General features: G+C 60.9%; 1 protein-coding gene across 3 annotated transcripts; it reads left to right on the top strand.

Annotated features, from left to right (window-relative positions):
* The first annotated feature begins 837 nt into the window (after window positions 1–837).
* UPP1 (uridine phosphorylase 1) lies at window positions 838–14,407 on the top strand. 3 transcript variants are annotated; one of them, XM_090286988.1, is made up of 8 exons: window positions 838–930; window positions 4,837–4,901; window positions 9,738–9,855; window positions 11,227–11,385; window positions 12,249–12,363; window positions 13,074–13,283; window positions 13,422–13,568; window positions 14,220–14,407. In XM_090286988.1, exons 1-8 carry the CDS (start codon window positions 844–846, stop codon window positions 14,357–14,359), a joined length of 1,041 nt encoding a protein of 346 aa, XP_090143114.1. In that variant the 5' UTR covers window positions 838–843; the 3' UTR covers window positions 14,360–14,407. The 3 variants fall into 3 exon arrangements, with proteins under 3 accessions (XP_090143114.1, XP_090143115.1, XP_090143116.1); XM_090286989.1 differs by lacking the exon at window positions 838–930 and adding an exon at window positions 1,198–1,274; XM_090286990.1 differs by lacking the exon at window positions 838–930 and adding an exon at window positions 1,365–1,558.
* Window positions 14,408–15,230: the final 823 nt, after the last annotated feature.

The following is a 15,230-nucleotide window of genomic DNA, read 5'->3' on the forward strand; positions in this document are numbered from 1 at the left end:
ACCCGCAGGTGCCTGTCCTCCCCCAGGTGAGGCGGTGGCCTTTCTTCCCCTTCCTGTCTCCTTAACAAGCAGAACGCTGGGGGGGGGGGGCACTGCGTCGTCGGTGCACCACCGAATGGTGGGGCTTGTGGGCCGTTTGAAAACCCCTGTTCTTGGATGTTTCTGGGGGGGTGTTCTGGGCCGCCAAAGTCACCCAAATAAATTTTTAAAAATATTTTATTTATTTTAAGAGAGAGGGGAAGGGAAGGAGAAAGAGGAGAGAAACCGCTTGCTGGCCACACTGGGGACCTGGGCCCAGACTGGGACCCGAACCGGGGTATTTTCAGTTTGCAGGCCCATGCTCAGTCCACTGAGCCACGCCAGCCAGGGCTCACCCCATCCATTTACTTTTAAAAAGTTTGCATCTCTCTCTCTTTCTCTCTCTCTGTCTCTCTCATACACACACACACACACACACACACACACACCTGAAAAATGGAGAAGCCTCAGCTAATATTTGTAAAACAGTCAGCTTTGGGACGACTTGACTAGTTTGCAGTTACTCTGGGCTCTCGCTCTAGCGGGACAGGACTGGGTGTCACTCTGGCGTGGTGACGGATGCTGTGTGAGGCCCTCAGAGGGGTCCCCCCTCCCGCTGGCCTGGGCAGTGCGGGGATTCCCTATCCTTGGCTTTTCTCCAGGTAACAGCCGCTGCATGAGGGCGCCTCTTGAGGACTCGCGTTTTCAGGTGTGGTTTAAACACGGCCGGGCACATTTTGTTCCCAGTCTGTCACATTTTAAAAGTTGTGATGACCAATAAGTCTTGCGTATTTTATTTTCCGGTTTATGGGCAGGCTCTTGGAAATGAAAGAAAAAGTTCTCAATGTCCCCAGAGCCTCGGGCAGCGAGGAGGGCTCAGCGGTTCTGCAGTCTGGGCCGGCGACTGAGTGGGTGAGTCACTTCCTCTCCCTGTGCCCGCCGCCTCGGCTTTCCCGGCCACTGGGGGCCCCGGGACAGGAGGGTCCCGGAAACACACCGCTGACGGGATGCCGAGGCCCGAGGGACCCGGGATCACAGACGACACGGCCCAGCGCCCTTTCCTGACCCACCGTGGGCCGGCGCCGCCTCTGCGCTTTCTCTCCGCCCGTCCCTCCTGCGCTCGGGGCGGGGCACCTCCAGACGGACCCTGCTCCTGCCCCGAGGAGGCCGCGGGGGGCAATCTCCCCCAGGGTCCCTGCCCACAGATGAGGCGGAAAACAGAGGGTGACGGTTTCTGTGGTGGCGCAAACGGCTCAGTGAGTAACCGCCCCGCGGGGCTGCTGGCGGAGGAAACGAAAGAGGGCGGAGCCGGAGGGGGCGCGGCCGGCACGCAGGGTGGGCTGGTCGCTGACTCACAGCCAAAGTTCCCCGGTCACCTCCCCAGACCGGTCCCCAGCGCACAGGAGACCCGCAGGTTCCTCCGCCCCCGCGGGGTGTTGTCTTCAGCTGCGGCGCACGAGGCTGGCGGGGCAGGTGTAGTGACTCCTGCGCGGTGGGTGTCCTCGCGGGGGTCTTCCTTTCGGGAGCCGGTGACCTGCAGGTGAGGTGGCTCAGGCTCGAGAAGACCCGCAATTTGCTGGAAGGACGAGCCGGAGCGGGGTGGGTTGGGGCTGCTCAGGGAAGGGAGAGGGCGCGCGGGGGCAGGGCGCGCCGGGAGCAGTGTGCGTGGGCCCAGTGGTCTCCTTCGCGTTCCTCCCCAGCGGCCTCTCCCGTGTCCCCGGCCACCCAGCGCGCAGCGGGGTGTGGGTCCCTGGCCGGGTCTGCGCCCCTTCTCCGCCCACCCCTGCCCTGTCTCCTGGCGCGCTTTCCAAACCCTGGCGGGAAGGGGTGGTGGGAACACGGAGAACTCCCCCTTTTTGGGCGGGCGTGAAGTTGCGTTTTGAACTCTGGCTGTTAGGCTCACCTGCAGAGTTCCGCCACGTGACACAGTCGCAGCAAAAAATAGTGGCAGCTCAAGAAAAATCTCACTGTCATAAATTCTATGACACAAACGTAATTGGCACGGGAGCGGGTAGTTTTACAGTCCTAGTGTGCGGCAGGCTGGCCTTGGACCTGCAGGAGGGGAACACCTGGCAGCCTCCCTGGCTGTCCCCAGTCTCTCCCTCCCAGGGCAGGGTTTGGCCAGGTGACTCTGGATCACCCAGTGAAGGCTCAGGCCCCGCAGCCGCCCACCCCTGAGGTCAGTTCCTCACCAGGTGCAGGGAAGCCCTGTCTGAAATGCAAAATGAAGGGACGTCACCCTCTGGACCCCATGACCTTTCCCTCTGCCCCCCCCCCACGGTGTTTCTGGCCTTGCTCCCCCACCCCACCCCTGCCCTGAGTTCTTTGGCTCATCCACCCCCCCCCCCACCCGCCTGGTGTCCTCTGGATTAGAGAGACCTTTGGTTGCACTCCTGGGCTGTGAGCTTGGCTTGAAAAGGGTTTGTGATATCTTTGAATCGACACATCTTAATCGGTTTCCACGCCCTGCCAGTCCCGCCCCGAGTTCCTGCCTGCCCGGTTCAGGGTCCTTAGAATTGGGTCCAAGTCTGCAGCTCAGCCCAGCTCCCTGACTGTCCCCTCTTCTGAGGCTGAGGGACCTGCTTCTGTGCCTGAGCCTCTGGCTGCTCCTCTGTTTAACTCAGCACAGGTTTGTTGGGCACAAACTACCTGCCCAGTTCCCACACGTTTAGCACATTTCAGTCAAAAAGGACAAATGAACTTCATGTTGTCTTTGGCCACGTGGACTTTTCTTGTCTTTATTGATTGTAAAGGTAATACTCTGTGTAAAAGCTTATTGTAAAAAAAAAAAATGTGTAACCTGAAATGTCCAGCTTCTCCTGCTCCCTGAAGGTAAACACTCAGCATCGCTCTCTTCCTCTCTTTCACACACACACACTTGTGAAATGTGTTCCTCCAGGATATTGTAAACAGGTACACGCTGTGGGTGAGGAGGGACCACACAAGAAGCCCTCGGAGCTCAGGGGAGGCCTGCGGGGAGGCCTCTCACACTCAGAGGTGAAAGTCGCCCCACAGGACGATCTGGTCCTACACACTCCTGACCACAAGGGAGGCATGGCGGCAGTCACGTCCTGGCCTGTGGCTTCCTTGACAAAGGTCAGGCTTTGCGTAACTGAGCCTGTCCGGTATCTCTCTGCATCCAAGATAACGCTCCTCTGGAATGTCGGAGGAATCTTAGACTCCTCAGGGCACCACTGGGAGAAGGGGCCACAGGGACGCCCTCCGGCTGTCCTGTCCCCACCGCACCGAGCCTGCCCTGTGGAGGTTGACTGTCCTGCACCCACCCTGCAGAAGCAGTGTGTGCCTCTCACTTCTCACCCCTTCCGGGGGTCTCCCCGCTTTGCTTTCTCCTGGATCCTCCCCCACCCCCACCCTTACGGCTCCTTGGAGTCGCGTGTACAAACGAAGCCGCAAAACTGCTGTTCTCTGGAGCTTTTTCTCAATTCATTGAGATTTTACTTCCTGGCGATTGTCCTTATTTTGGCTCAGATGAATTCTTACCAGACTTTTTCTTAGACTGGATGCTCTTTTTGTTGACCATATCAAGCCATTTATACAAAGTAATCTTCCTATCAGATTTTTACTTTACTGGATGATGTTGAATTTTAGTTCCCTTGGCTGAAAGTCTTTTTTAAAAGAAAGGGTTTATCAGCGCATTGATAACAGACTGGAGCCTGGTCTTGGGGCCCGGAGTGTCCCCCCCCGCCCCCCCCCTGCCCCAGTGGCAGGCCAGGTGGGAAAGGCACATTCTTTGTCCTAGAGTTCTGCAAGCATTTTTGTAGGTGAGAGGCGGTGGTGGGGGTGGGGGAGAGCTGGAACCATTCTGGAAGGGTTTATTGGAGCAACAGACGGAGGGGGGATGGTGGGTGGGGGTGGGGGCGGAGAGAGGCAGAAGCTGCAAGGGAGCGCTCCCTCCAGGCCCAGCTAGCGTGATCTTCTCTGGCTTTCAGGACTGGCTGAACATAGTCCATATTTACTGGTGGTGACAACAGTTATCAACCCCTTTCTCCACAGCGGGGCCTTTGGGGTGTAGTGTGGGGGGCCCCGGATTCTGGCCGGTGGCTGGGGAGGGTCCCGGTCGTCCTGCCTGTGAGGGGCCTGGCTGCTCCTCCGGACTCTGCTCACTGGACTTACTGCCCGGGCATTGGGTGGCCCTGGCTTCATTCCCATCTCTGAGCTCCGTGTCCTTCCTGCCAGTCTGGGGGAACTGGGAGCCACGCAGGTGCGGGGTGAGGTGCTCAGGGACCTGGGCTTTGTCACCTGTGTGCCCTGCATGACCTCAGCTCTCTGTGCTGCACACGGGCCCTGCTCTGAGGTCATTGTGCGGTGACTGGTCCTGCCGTCCCTTCCTCTGGCTTTGGGGTGGGGGCGGGGCAGAGGACCCAGTCACCCCAGCCTCAGGGCCTTCTCTTCCTTCGGCAGCAGGTCCCCGAGTTGTCCTTGAGGTCTGACGGAGGGCAGCTGACGTTCTTGAAGGACAGGGCAGCGGGCGTGGTCTGCTGGGCCGAGGCTGCCTTCTGCACGCAGTGTGGCAAGGCTTCGCTGCCGGTCCGAGCGCCCCCGGGCCCTGTCAGGGTCCCCGCTGTTAGGTCCCTTCAGCGGGGGCTGCACAGCTGAGGGGGGCCGATGCCCTTGCGCAGCTGCAGGAGCAGCCGGTGCGCTGGAAGCCACGGCCGATCGGGGTCCCCGTCTCTGCTTGCTCACACCCCCTCTCGTCTCTCCCAGGCGCCATGGGCCCCGCGCTCCGCTTCACCTTGAATTGATTTCAAGTTGCCCACATGCCTCAGTTTACCAGCTAACACTGTGCTGTTTCCCCAGGGTCCTGCTGCCGGTGCGAGAATGGCCCTCTCAGGGGCTGGCCACGAGGGACAGGAGCGTGGCAGGTGAGGCCCCGGCCCGACTGGGGGGCTCGGGGGTTGGGGCTGCTTCGTGAGAGCTGAGCGGGTGAGCACCCCAGTTCTCTGGGCAGGCCGGGGGGCTGGAACCCGATGGAGACCTGGTCTGGCTGGGCCTGAGCTCCGCCTTCCGGGGCACAGTCTCGGTGGGGTGGGGTGGAACCGGGGGCTCAGTGCTCAGGTCCTCGCCCGTGGGGTTGACCCGACGCCTGGACACTTCCAAACCGCAGCCCCTGCATTCCGCAGCTCTTTCCTGGTTTGAACCTTACATGCTAACCTGGCGTCTTTGCAGTTTTTCATAATTCTCCTTTGTGATCCTCTTTTATGTTTCTTTGCTGGAAAAGCATGAATTTCCTGTCTTGACCCCAGTTTTTGCATGGACTTTAAATCTACCGGCTTTCCGTTTGGTCCCGCGAGAGGGAGAGGGAAAGGGCAGGAGAAGAGGCTGCACCGGCCGGCTGAGAGCAGGAAGGGGGGGTCCACGGCCCCCAACAAAGGAAAGATGGTGTTTAAAGAGGGGGCGGGAGGTGAAGGGCCTCTCTGTGGACGGCTCAGGGTGCGTTGGCTCTGAGAACAGAGACGTTTACGAAAACAGCAGTCCTTAAATTGTTGCTGGCAGGCTGCGCTATCTCCGAAGGCCACGGGCCTGGCCGGCAGCTGAGATATCTCTGAAGGCCATGGTCTTCACTGGCATCAGCAGTTACCGCGGGGGCAGCAGAGTATTGGCGGTGAGGCCGTTACTGGGGGGCCTTTGCTAAAACCAGGCCTGGATTCCCGGAACCCGGGTCTCAGGCATAGGGCTTTGCTGCCCTGCCTCTGCTGGGGCAATGCTCCTGACCCAGGTGACCTCTGACCTTGGGCCTTTGTGTCTCTGGAGGCCCCTCTGGAGGCTGTCTGGTGCCCGTCCCATGCCCAGGTCATAATCCCACACGCACACCTGTCCCACCTCCTTCCTTTCCGGGACGTTCTGGGGGCCTGTGGACACTGCCTGCAGAGAGGGCTTTCATTGAACTGACAGACTCCCTGGGGCTTTTGGTGGCTGACAGGCAGGAATGCCCGCCCCAATTTCTGAGCCACCCCCAAGGTGGAGCACCCCAGGGGCTGGGAGGGGTGTGTTTGGGCTCAAGTGCCACACCTGTGACTCCACAGCAGCGTCACCCTTCCCCCGCTCAGTCGTCATTTCCCCTCCCTCAGTAGTTTATTTGTCCACCTGCCCGGAGGCCCACCTGCGCTGCATTAGGAGCCCTGAGTGCGGCCTCCTAGTGGGGATGTGACCAATGAGCTCTTAAAATGGGGATTTGCGGGAACTCAGCTTCTGGGCGTCCCAGAACTTGCTGGGCACCAGGTGTTAACAAGGTCGCCGCTGCCACGGAGTCTGGTGCCTTCCGCCTCGTACCCTTCATGCTTCTTACGCCCAGTGCAGGGCCCGCCACGTGGGCAACCTCAGCCGAGGCTCCCCGGCTCCCTGCCTCTCCTCCGTCTGTTCCCACCTGCCTTAGGACAGCCCCCCACTTGCAGGAGGGTCGAGAGTGCTTTGCCCTCCCGGCTGATCAGCCGGAATCAGTTTTCATTCATCTGCGTCCGCGGTTCTTTCACGCTGTAGGGGCGCAGTGCTGAGGCGTTGGTTAGTTCAGCAACGTGATGGAACAACGCCAAATAAACCCCGACTTCGTGGGCGGCTGGAGAAGTCATTCTCCGAGGAACGTCTCTTTGACTTGTCACTTTGCCATCTTTTAAAGCGCACGCCTGAGCCCGTGCTGGTGGGTCCTGGTGCCGGCCCACTTCATGGGGTGGCCACAGGGGCTGCTTAGCTTTTCCTGTGCAATGAAAGACCCGTTTTTCATTTTCACTGATAGCTTTGTTGACTTGGGTATTTTGAGTCTGTCGGCTGTCTCCTGCGAGGTAGAACACTGAGTGTTCTCAATTAGTGTCTTGATTTGATCGCTATCGACTTCAATGGGTCCACCCAACCCTGGAGCATCGTCCTCCAGTGAGAAACCTCCAGCACAGAAGTTCACAAACCACTTTTGACTCGTTGGATCTACCACAGCACCTGCTCCACACGCTGTGTGACTCTATTTCGCATTTCATTTCCGTTTTTACCTTTCTTGAAATAATAAAGCATAATATGCCCCAAATGTGTATTTTCTTCCATCTTCAATATTAAAATGGCTACACAAAAATTCACCAATTTTGGTACGTTTTTTAAATGCAGGCGGGTATGACTGCTGTCACAATACAATCTAACAGAGTTGTTTTGAATGAAGTTAAAGACGACTGAGCATGACTAGAGCCATTGTAGGGAAAAAGCCAAACACACTTTTTGGCCAGCCCAGTGTTCTAACATACACTCTTTGCCTTCTCCTCTTCCTGGAGTCAAAGAGCCAAGGAAGGTTCTCTGTTTTGCAACATGTCCCCACGTGGTGCAGTCACATGCTGCTGTGTTGGTCCCGGAGGTGGCTGGTGGCCCTTCCTCGCATCCTGAGGTCTCCCTTCCAGGAACCGTGACCACATGAGCGACCTTGAGGTTGTGGTGTGAGCTCAGAAGGACTGCTTGGTCCCAGGTGAGGGCTTGTCCCAGGTACACACATGCCTGGCTGTGGCCCCGTGAAAGTGGCTTTCCTGCCCTGGGACTGGTCGGGGACTGTGTGCAGACAGGTGTGGCTCTGGGCCTCGAGGTGGGGAGGGGGTGACCTGCCTGTTTGTCCTGAGTGAGGCTCTCAGCAGCTCTGCCTCGGTGCAGCCAACACCGGCTGTGATGGCCGGATGAGCCCAGAGGTGTCTGAAGTCCAGCCCTTGCCCGTGGCAGGCAGCCAGCCCAATGCCCTTTGTAAAAAGCTTTCTGTGTCTCTTGAGAATTTTGTGCTCACCTTCATATTGGGCTGGCCAAAAAGTCCATTACCTTTTTTCCATATGATGGCTACAGCAGCACTTGGTTATTTTTAATTTCATTCAAAACAATGTTGTTGGATTGTATTGTGAAAGCCATCATATCAGCGGGCATTTAAAAAAAGTATTAAAATTGAATTTTTGTGCAGCCATTTTAATATTGAAAATGGAAGAAGATAGCAACACTTTCAGTGTATTATGCTTTATTATTTCAAGAAAGGCAAACACGTAACTGAAATGCAAAAAAGATTTGTGCCGTGTATGGGGAAGGGGCTGTGACTGATCCAACGTGTCAGAAGTGGCTTGTGACGTTTCTTGCTGCTATTGACATTTTGGACAAGTAATTCTTTCCTCTGAGGGCTGTCTTATGTGTTGGAAGGTGCTTAGCAGCACCCCTGGCCTCTACCCATAGAAGCCAATACCTGGAGACAGCCGGCATACTCAAAATATCCAAATCAATAGTTATTGATGAAAATGAAAAATGTGTCTTTTTATTTTATGGGAGAAACGTAAAGAACTTTTTGGCCAACTCAATAAATCAGCCTTTTGAAAATGCTCAGATGTGAGTTCACGTGGATGCCTTTCTAGCGGGAGGGGAGGGGACCCTTGAGTGGGAGCCCGGTTGTGTGCCCGTGACGCCTGAGCCGGGTAGGGACGGAGCCGATGTTGGTACATAGGGTGAGGCAGGGGCAGCAGGCAGGGCCCCTGCGCCAGGTTTGTGGGCCCGTGCGGGCTCCAGGGGTTCACAGGCAGATGCGGCCAGTCACGGCCTCAGGACTTCTTGCTGCTGGAGGTAACTATGATGATGCCACGCATTATATAAACGTCGGGAGTGACTGGTGCCGAGTAGGTGATCAGTATGCGCGGTAACCTGTGTCTTAGTGACTAAGAATCTGCAGATAATGCATTTTCCTGGGAAAATACCCCTGTTACGCCCAAAGCAAAAATAAATACAAGGAAATAAAAACGGGCACGGTAGCTGCACAGAGCAGGTGCTGCGCAGGGAGTGTGCCTTTTCCGTTAGATCTGAAATACGGGACAAGCCTACGAACACTAGCCTCCCTAGGAAGAGGCCACTGCCCCGGGGACCGGCGTCACAAGCAAGGTCTCTCAGCTGGGACGTGTGTGCTCACTGGGCTTGGTTTGCACAGGGCTGAGGACGTGCGGGTGGCCTGTGAGAAGCCCTTCATGGGATTTCCGGGTCACAGGCAGTGGAGACCTTCCCCTCTGTGTGCTTTCTCCGTCCTCTGTGGGTTCCGGGCACGGAGTCAGACTCGGAGGGAAGAGAAAGTCAGTCCTGGTCGCGGTAGCCGGGGTCTGCGTCTGCCTCCCTGGTGCTGCTGGCACTGGGTTTTGGGTGTCAGGAAGGCACGGTGAGGAAGGCGGCGTGTTTAGGGTTTACTCTAAGGGACCTCGCAGGCGAAGATGCATTTCCGACCTGGGCCTTTGTTTTGTGAGTCCAGCTTTATGGGAACAGCCAGGCCCATTGGTGTGTTGTTTGTGGCCCCGTCACGTGGCGGTGGCAGAGCTGCGTGGCTGCGGCAAAGCGTAAGATGCTTGCGCGCCCCGAAACACTTGATGCCTGGCAGTTTCTTCCTTCTATTGCTGTCCACGGCAAATGTGTTATTTTCAAAATAAAGTCAAGTCTGTGTACCAGTGGACTTGAGTTGGGCAGCAACTGGCTGTACTCTCTGCATGGAACTGAGCCTTTGACCTTGTCCTGTCTGGGTTCCTCGAGTTGTTTCTGATGCGCCCCCCCAGATGGGGCCCTGGGTGTGGGGAGGGGGAGGAGAGACGCAGACAGAGGCAGGAGCCTCGCAGTGGGGGGCCTGTCCTTTCCGCTGTGAGTCACATACGTCTCGCAGACACTTTGCCATCATGTTGGCCACCGGACGCTAGGGCTCTGCTAACTTCTGCTTCCTGGGTTTGGCGCAGCGACTACTTGGTCCAGCTTCGCAACCCGAACATCGCCAAGATGCAAGAGGACATACTGTACCACTTCAGCCTCAGCACCAGCGGCAATGACCTCCCGGCGATGTTTGGGGACGTGAAGGTAAGCAGTGGCGCTCTGACCCTGGGGACTCGCCTCCCGACAGCCTCCTCGTGGTGGCGTAAGTAGACCCCTCACGGAGGCCGAGGGGACAGAGGACAGTAGGTGAATCAGGTTTTTGCCTGCTGTTACTTTTTAAGGACAGGAACAAGCACATAAGGGACACCCGTCAGAGGTGCTGCCTGCCCAGTCGGTCCCTCTTGACCCTCCCACCCATGGGGTGTCTCTTGGAACCAATGGAAGTCAATTTCCTGTGCTTCACTGGGGGAACGGGGAGAAGGAGGCAGTGATACTGTGAGGGGAGCAGGACAGCACGAGCGATGGCGTCATGTGTGTGCGTGCACCTGCATGCGTGTGCAAGCATGCGCACGCGTGTATGTGTACATGCATGCGACAGGTGCAGTGCGCATGTGTGCATGTGCGTGATGCGTGTGACACTGATCAGGTCATTGCCTCTCATGGAGCTAATGCAGCCCCCAGCCCACTTTCCCCACGAAGTCCAGGTTCCCGCTTCCTCCCGATGCTCACCCAGGCCTTTTGCACGTCTAGTCCCTGTGGTGGACGGGGACCCGTGTTTCACGGAAACACACCAGTGACAGCATGACGCCGGGGCTGCTGTGCGGGCTCCCGGGAAAAGTCCTGTCGCTCAGCGCCCGCCCTCTGCCCTGACACGTCCTGTGTGTGCTCCGTGTGTCCCCTTCCTGTTCCTCCCGGACGTCTGATCTTCTTCCCCTTCAGGCACTAGCAGGCCTTTGATCAGCTCCCTCCCACTGGCCTGTCTCCTGCTTCTCTTGTGTAAAACGAAAGGAAAAGGGGCTTCTGTAGACCCCGCTGCAGATGGCAGGTTTAGTTCTCTGACCCCCACCCCCATGGCCACCACTTCCTGTGCCCCCATGGCCCGGGGCGCTTTCCATGCTTGGCGCTCAGGCACCGGGTGAGAAGTGGGGACAGACGCCCACTTGCAGGGGGGCTCCGGGGCCCTGGTCACACGGCCAGCAGCCTGCACCGTCCTCTTCCACACCTGGCTCTCCCGGGTCGGGGAGCTGCTGGCCGAGTCCTGGACGGAGGGGCAGGCGTGGAGCCAGACCGGCTTCCCGGAGCCCGGGCCTGGGTCGCTGCGTGCGGTGGCGCCTGTGGTCAGACAGCACCAGGGGCCCCCCTGCACTGCACGGTGGTCGCCGGGGCCAGATCTCCCAAGCTCCAGCGAGCACAGAGCCACTAGGAGGCCTCCCGGTCACGGTCCCTCCAGCTGGGGTGAGGGAGCCGGCGGGAGCGGGCGTTCCTAGCGGGCTCCAGGAGGGACGCGTGTTACGGCCGGGCCTGCTCTGTGGCCGCGGCTGCCCTTCGCTGACGGGCTCTGCTCCCTGTCCCCAGTTCGTGTGTGTTGGCGGCAGCCCCTCCCGGATGAAAGCCTTCATCGAGTACGTGGCCTTGGAGCTCGGCCTCGGCCGCCCGGGCGAGGACTGTCCCAACATCTGCGCGGGGACCGACCGCTACGCCATGTTCAAGGCGGGCCCTGTGCTGTCCGTCAGCGTGAGTACCGGCCCTGCCCGGCGGCCCGTAGTCCCCGGCTCTGCGGTCCCCTGTCCTGCACGCTCAGTCCCAGACCCCTCAGCACCTGCGTGCCCTGCCAGGCTGGGAGCAAGGTGAGCCCGCCCCTGGGCCGCAGATATGGGGGCGGGCGCCAGGAGACGCCAGGCCAAGGTGCGGGCACACGTGGACACGCCTGGCAGTGCGCATGCGGGGGGGCCTCAGGCTGCAGACCCGTGGGCAGACTGCTACGCGCGGCGAGCTCCTTCCAGGCTCAGGGTCGCAATGAGGGAGCGTGGGCTCTCGCTGCTGCACTGGCCGCGGGGGCCTTGCACTGTCCCCGAGTTACGTAGGGGGGGCTCCTGGTGGCAGCCCCCCTGGGACGCTGCACCAAGCCGTGCTCAGTTCCATGTGACTCGTAGAGGCGCTTCCCACGCACAGGACACGGTACACACCCAGCCTCTAAGGAGCGTCTCTGTGTCGGGAGCCGCGCCCGCTTTGCTGGGGCCCCTGGGGGCAGGGGCTGTCCTGGAGGAGATGGCCCCGAGGGAGGTGGGAGGCGGGGTGCGGGTACCCGGGGAGGAGACCCAGGACTGGAATGGATGTGGCCAAGCAGAGAGTGCGGGGAGGCACGTGGAGAGAGAACAGCCCACAGGTGCGCGTGGGGCCATGCCTTGGGGGGCTGGCTGCCACCCCCCTGCGTGTCACAGCCCGTGCGCGTCAAGTGGGGACAGCGTGGTGCGGACCGCCTGCTTCCTGAGGGTCCTAGAGTTGAAGCGTGTGTGCTGAGGTTCATCCCTGGGGACCCCTGGTGGGGCGCTCCGCACGCTGGCTGCGGAGCGTGACGCGTGTGTCCCCCGGGCCAGCACGGGATGGGCATCCCGTCCATCGCCATCATGCTGCACGAGCTGCTCAAGCTGCTGTACCACGCGCGCTGCTCCGGCGTCACCGTCATCCGCATCGGCACGTCCGGCGGCATAGGTGAGAGCCGCGGCCCCGGCGCTGCTCGCGTGAGGGGTGGTGAGGGCGTCTCCCCGCACGCACCCAGGGCCACGGGGCCCGCCCCGGCCTCCAGCGGCTCACACACGGCCTCCTGTGTGCTCGGCGCTCTCTCTGGCCGTTCCACCCTCCCCCTCTGCCCCGTCCTGCCCCCCGTCACTCTGCACCCTCCCACGGGGACCTGAGGCACCCAGTGGGAAAGCCTGCAGGGAAGCCTGAGGTGGGGCGGAGCTAGAATGCAGAACTAAGACAAGAATGCATCGGACCCCAAGGAAGACGCAGGGATCAGGATCCGGCTGTGGCCAGGGCTGGGTTTGGGGTTCAGGGCCTGGTTCCTGCCCGCCTCCGTCTGTATTCGCTTAAACGCTTCCATAGCGGAAGGTGCAAAGCGGGACCCGCGGAGGGCGCCGCGGGACTGGCGTGCCCGGCCGCTGAAATCACGCAGCCCAGGAGGGCGGCTCCCGGTCGTTCCTGCTGCTCGGCGCCTTTCCCTCCGTGTCCTCTGCGATGCGTGCGCCTGAGTCACCGTTAGGGTCAGAACTCAGAGACCCTGGAGGGAGGAAAGGGGCCCTGACCCATTCTTTCTAGGCTGCCCTGGTGCTTCAGCGTTCGGTGCGCAGGCGGGTCGCTCTGCTCGGCGGGCGGCGCCCTCTGCCCCTCGTGCGCGGCCGTGACCCCGCTTCCCTCCGCAGGCCTGGAGCCCGGGACCGTGGTCATCACCCAGCAGGCGGTGGACGCCCGCTTCAAGCCGGAGTTCGAGCAGCTGGTGCTGGGGAAGCGGGTCGTGCGCGGCACGGACCTGGACGCGCGGCTGGCGCAGGAGCTGGCACAGTGCGCCACCAGCCTGAACGAGTTCCCCACGGTCGTGGGCAACACCATGTGCACGACGGACTTCTACGAAGGTGCCAGGGCCGGGCCGGGCCCCCGCTCCTGTCTCAGCAGCGTTTCCGCAGCAGAGGGCAGCTCGGGCTCCCGGCAGGCGGGCTGGAGGGGTGGGCAGCACACCCGTGTCAGCAGGGCCCCTCTCCTCATGTCCCCAGGGCAGGGCCGCCTGGACGGAGCGCTGTGCTCCTACACGGAGCGGGACAAGCAGGAGTACCTGCAGGCGGCCCACGCGGCCGGCGTCCGCAACATCGAGATGGAGTCCTCCGTCTTTGCCGCCATGTGCAGCGCGTGCGGCCTCCCAGGTAGGCGGGCGCGGGCCGCCACCCCGCCCCCTCTCCCGGTGCTCCGGGCCCTCCCCTCCAGGGCCGGCCTTCCGCCCACCCTGTCCCCAAGGCCCGCTGGGAGCGAGGTGGCATGGTGCACCCCTGTTCTCAGACCACCTTTGATGGCTGCATGGCCAAACGCCAGGTTTGCATTGTCTCTGCAGAGACTTGTGTGCCACCAAGTGGCAGAGGAAGGGGACTGTACCACTCGGGCGTGGCTGGCAACATGGCTGCCAGCAGCTCTGAGATGGGCCTGGCCTTCAGATCTGGATTTCAGTCAGAGTTTGCCCACTCCACGTTCCTAGCCGCCCTGCAAGGGCCAGCTCTGCCATCCAGGATCCCTGCCTCCCCGTCACCGTCACTTGCCCTTCAAGGCTGTGTAGGCCCCGGGCTGGTCCTGGGATGTGCTGGGACTCTTGGAAGCAAAGGGATGGAGAACAAGGCGCGAGCAGGGCAGGGTGGCTGAGGAGCAGGGCGCCAGGCCTTTCTGTGACCTCCATCTACCTGACCGACATGCCTGCTGGTCACCGTGGTGGCCCCTCTCCTGGGGACAGCAGAGGGGCCCCTCCTCTCAGTGCCCCGAGCCTGAAGTTGCCTGCTCTGTGCTGATGTGGCCTTTGCTCTCTGCAGCGGCTGTGGTGTGCGTCACTTTGCTCAACCGCCTGCAAGGGGACCAGATCTGCAGCCCCCACGAGGTGCTGGCTGAGTACCAGCAGCGGCCGCAGCGGCTCGTCAGCCACTTCATCAAGAAGCGGCTCGCGATGGCCTGAAGCCCCCACGTCCTGAAGACGTGTGTCCCTGCGGCTGCCAATAAAGCCACTGCCAACCCCCTGTGGCCTTGCCGCTTTGTGTGAGCCCGGGGCGGGGCTGCCCACGCAGTCTGAGCTGCGCGCTCCTCTAACGTGACGTTTTCCGATGGGCCATGGCTTGCCCTGGGCAGCTCACACCCACGCTGTTTTAGGGTCCCCGGGTGTCTGGGAACCTGCATGGAGGGCGGCCTGTGGTGACAGGTTTTCCCCTGCACAGGCCACTGGTGCCCCTCGCCTGTCTGTCCCAGGGCCGACTGTAAACACACAGTTCCCGAGTTATAAACGGCCACGTCTCTGGAACCTGCTGTGTCGGCCCCGCAGCACGGCCGTAACCCCCTGTCCCCCGCCCCGCTGGCCAGGTGGGGCCGGGGCGGGCCTGGAACCTGCGCCGCGGAGTGGTCCACCCTCGTGTGTCTGCCACGGCTCGCGGGCGTCTGCGTCAAGGTGGCTGTTCTCTGGGGTTCGACCCTCTGCTTCCTGGTCCTGCTGCTCGCCTGGCGCTTGGCTGTGGGATGCGGGCGCAGCGGTGTCAGGACTCTGCTCCGGGGCTGGTGCGTGCAGTCTCCGGAGGGCCCCTTGGGGTTCTGACATGCACCCCACGCTGAGGCTCAGAAGCAGACCTTTGGGACACCCTGAGCCGGAGCACAGCCTGGGTGCTCCTAGGAGCCCCGCCCCCTCCATGCCTGCAGGCTCTCGGGTGGAGGGCGAGTCCCCGCAGTGGGTGTCTGCGGCCCCTGAACAGGAGGCTGGAGTGTGGGGTCTGTGTGCCGGGTCACCGGGTGCCCTGGGGAGCGCCTTGTGCCCCTCCTGGGCAGGTGTGGCCGCGGGGGTC

Source organism: Furipterus horrens, unplaced genomic scaffold, assembly GCF_987537825.1.
Source record: "Furipterus horrens unplaced genomic scaffold, mFurHor1.1.pri manual_scaffold_9, whole genome shotgun sequence".
Taxonomy (NCBI): Eukaryota; Metazoa; Chordata; class Mammalia; order Chiroptera; family Furipteridae; genus Furipterus; species Furipterus horrens.

Coding starts and splice junctions, on each gene's coding strand:
- UPP1 (XM_090286988.1), top strand. CDS start 844: ATGAAAGAAAAAGTTCTCAATGTCCCCAGAGCCTCGGGCAGCGAGGAG. Junction 9,856..11,226: donor CGATGTTTGGGGACGTGAAG/GTAAGCAGTGGC, acceptor CCCTGTCCCCAG/TTCGTGTGTGTTGGCGGCAG. Junction 13,569..14,219: donor CAGCGCGTGCGGCCTCCCAG/GTAGGCGGGCGC, acceptor TGCTCTCTGCAG/CGGCTGTGGTGTGCGTCACT.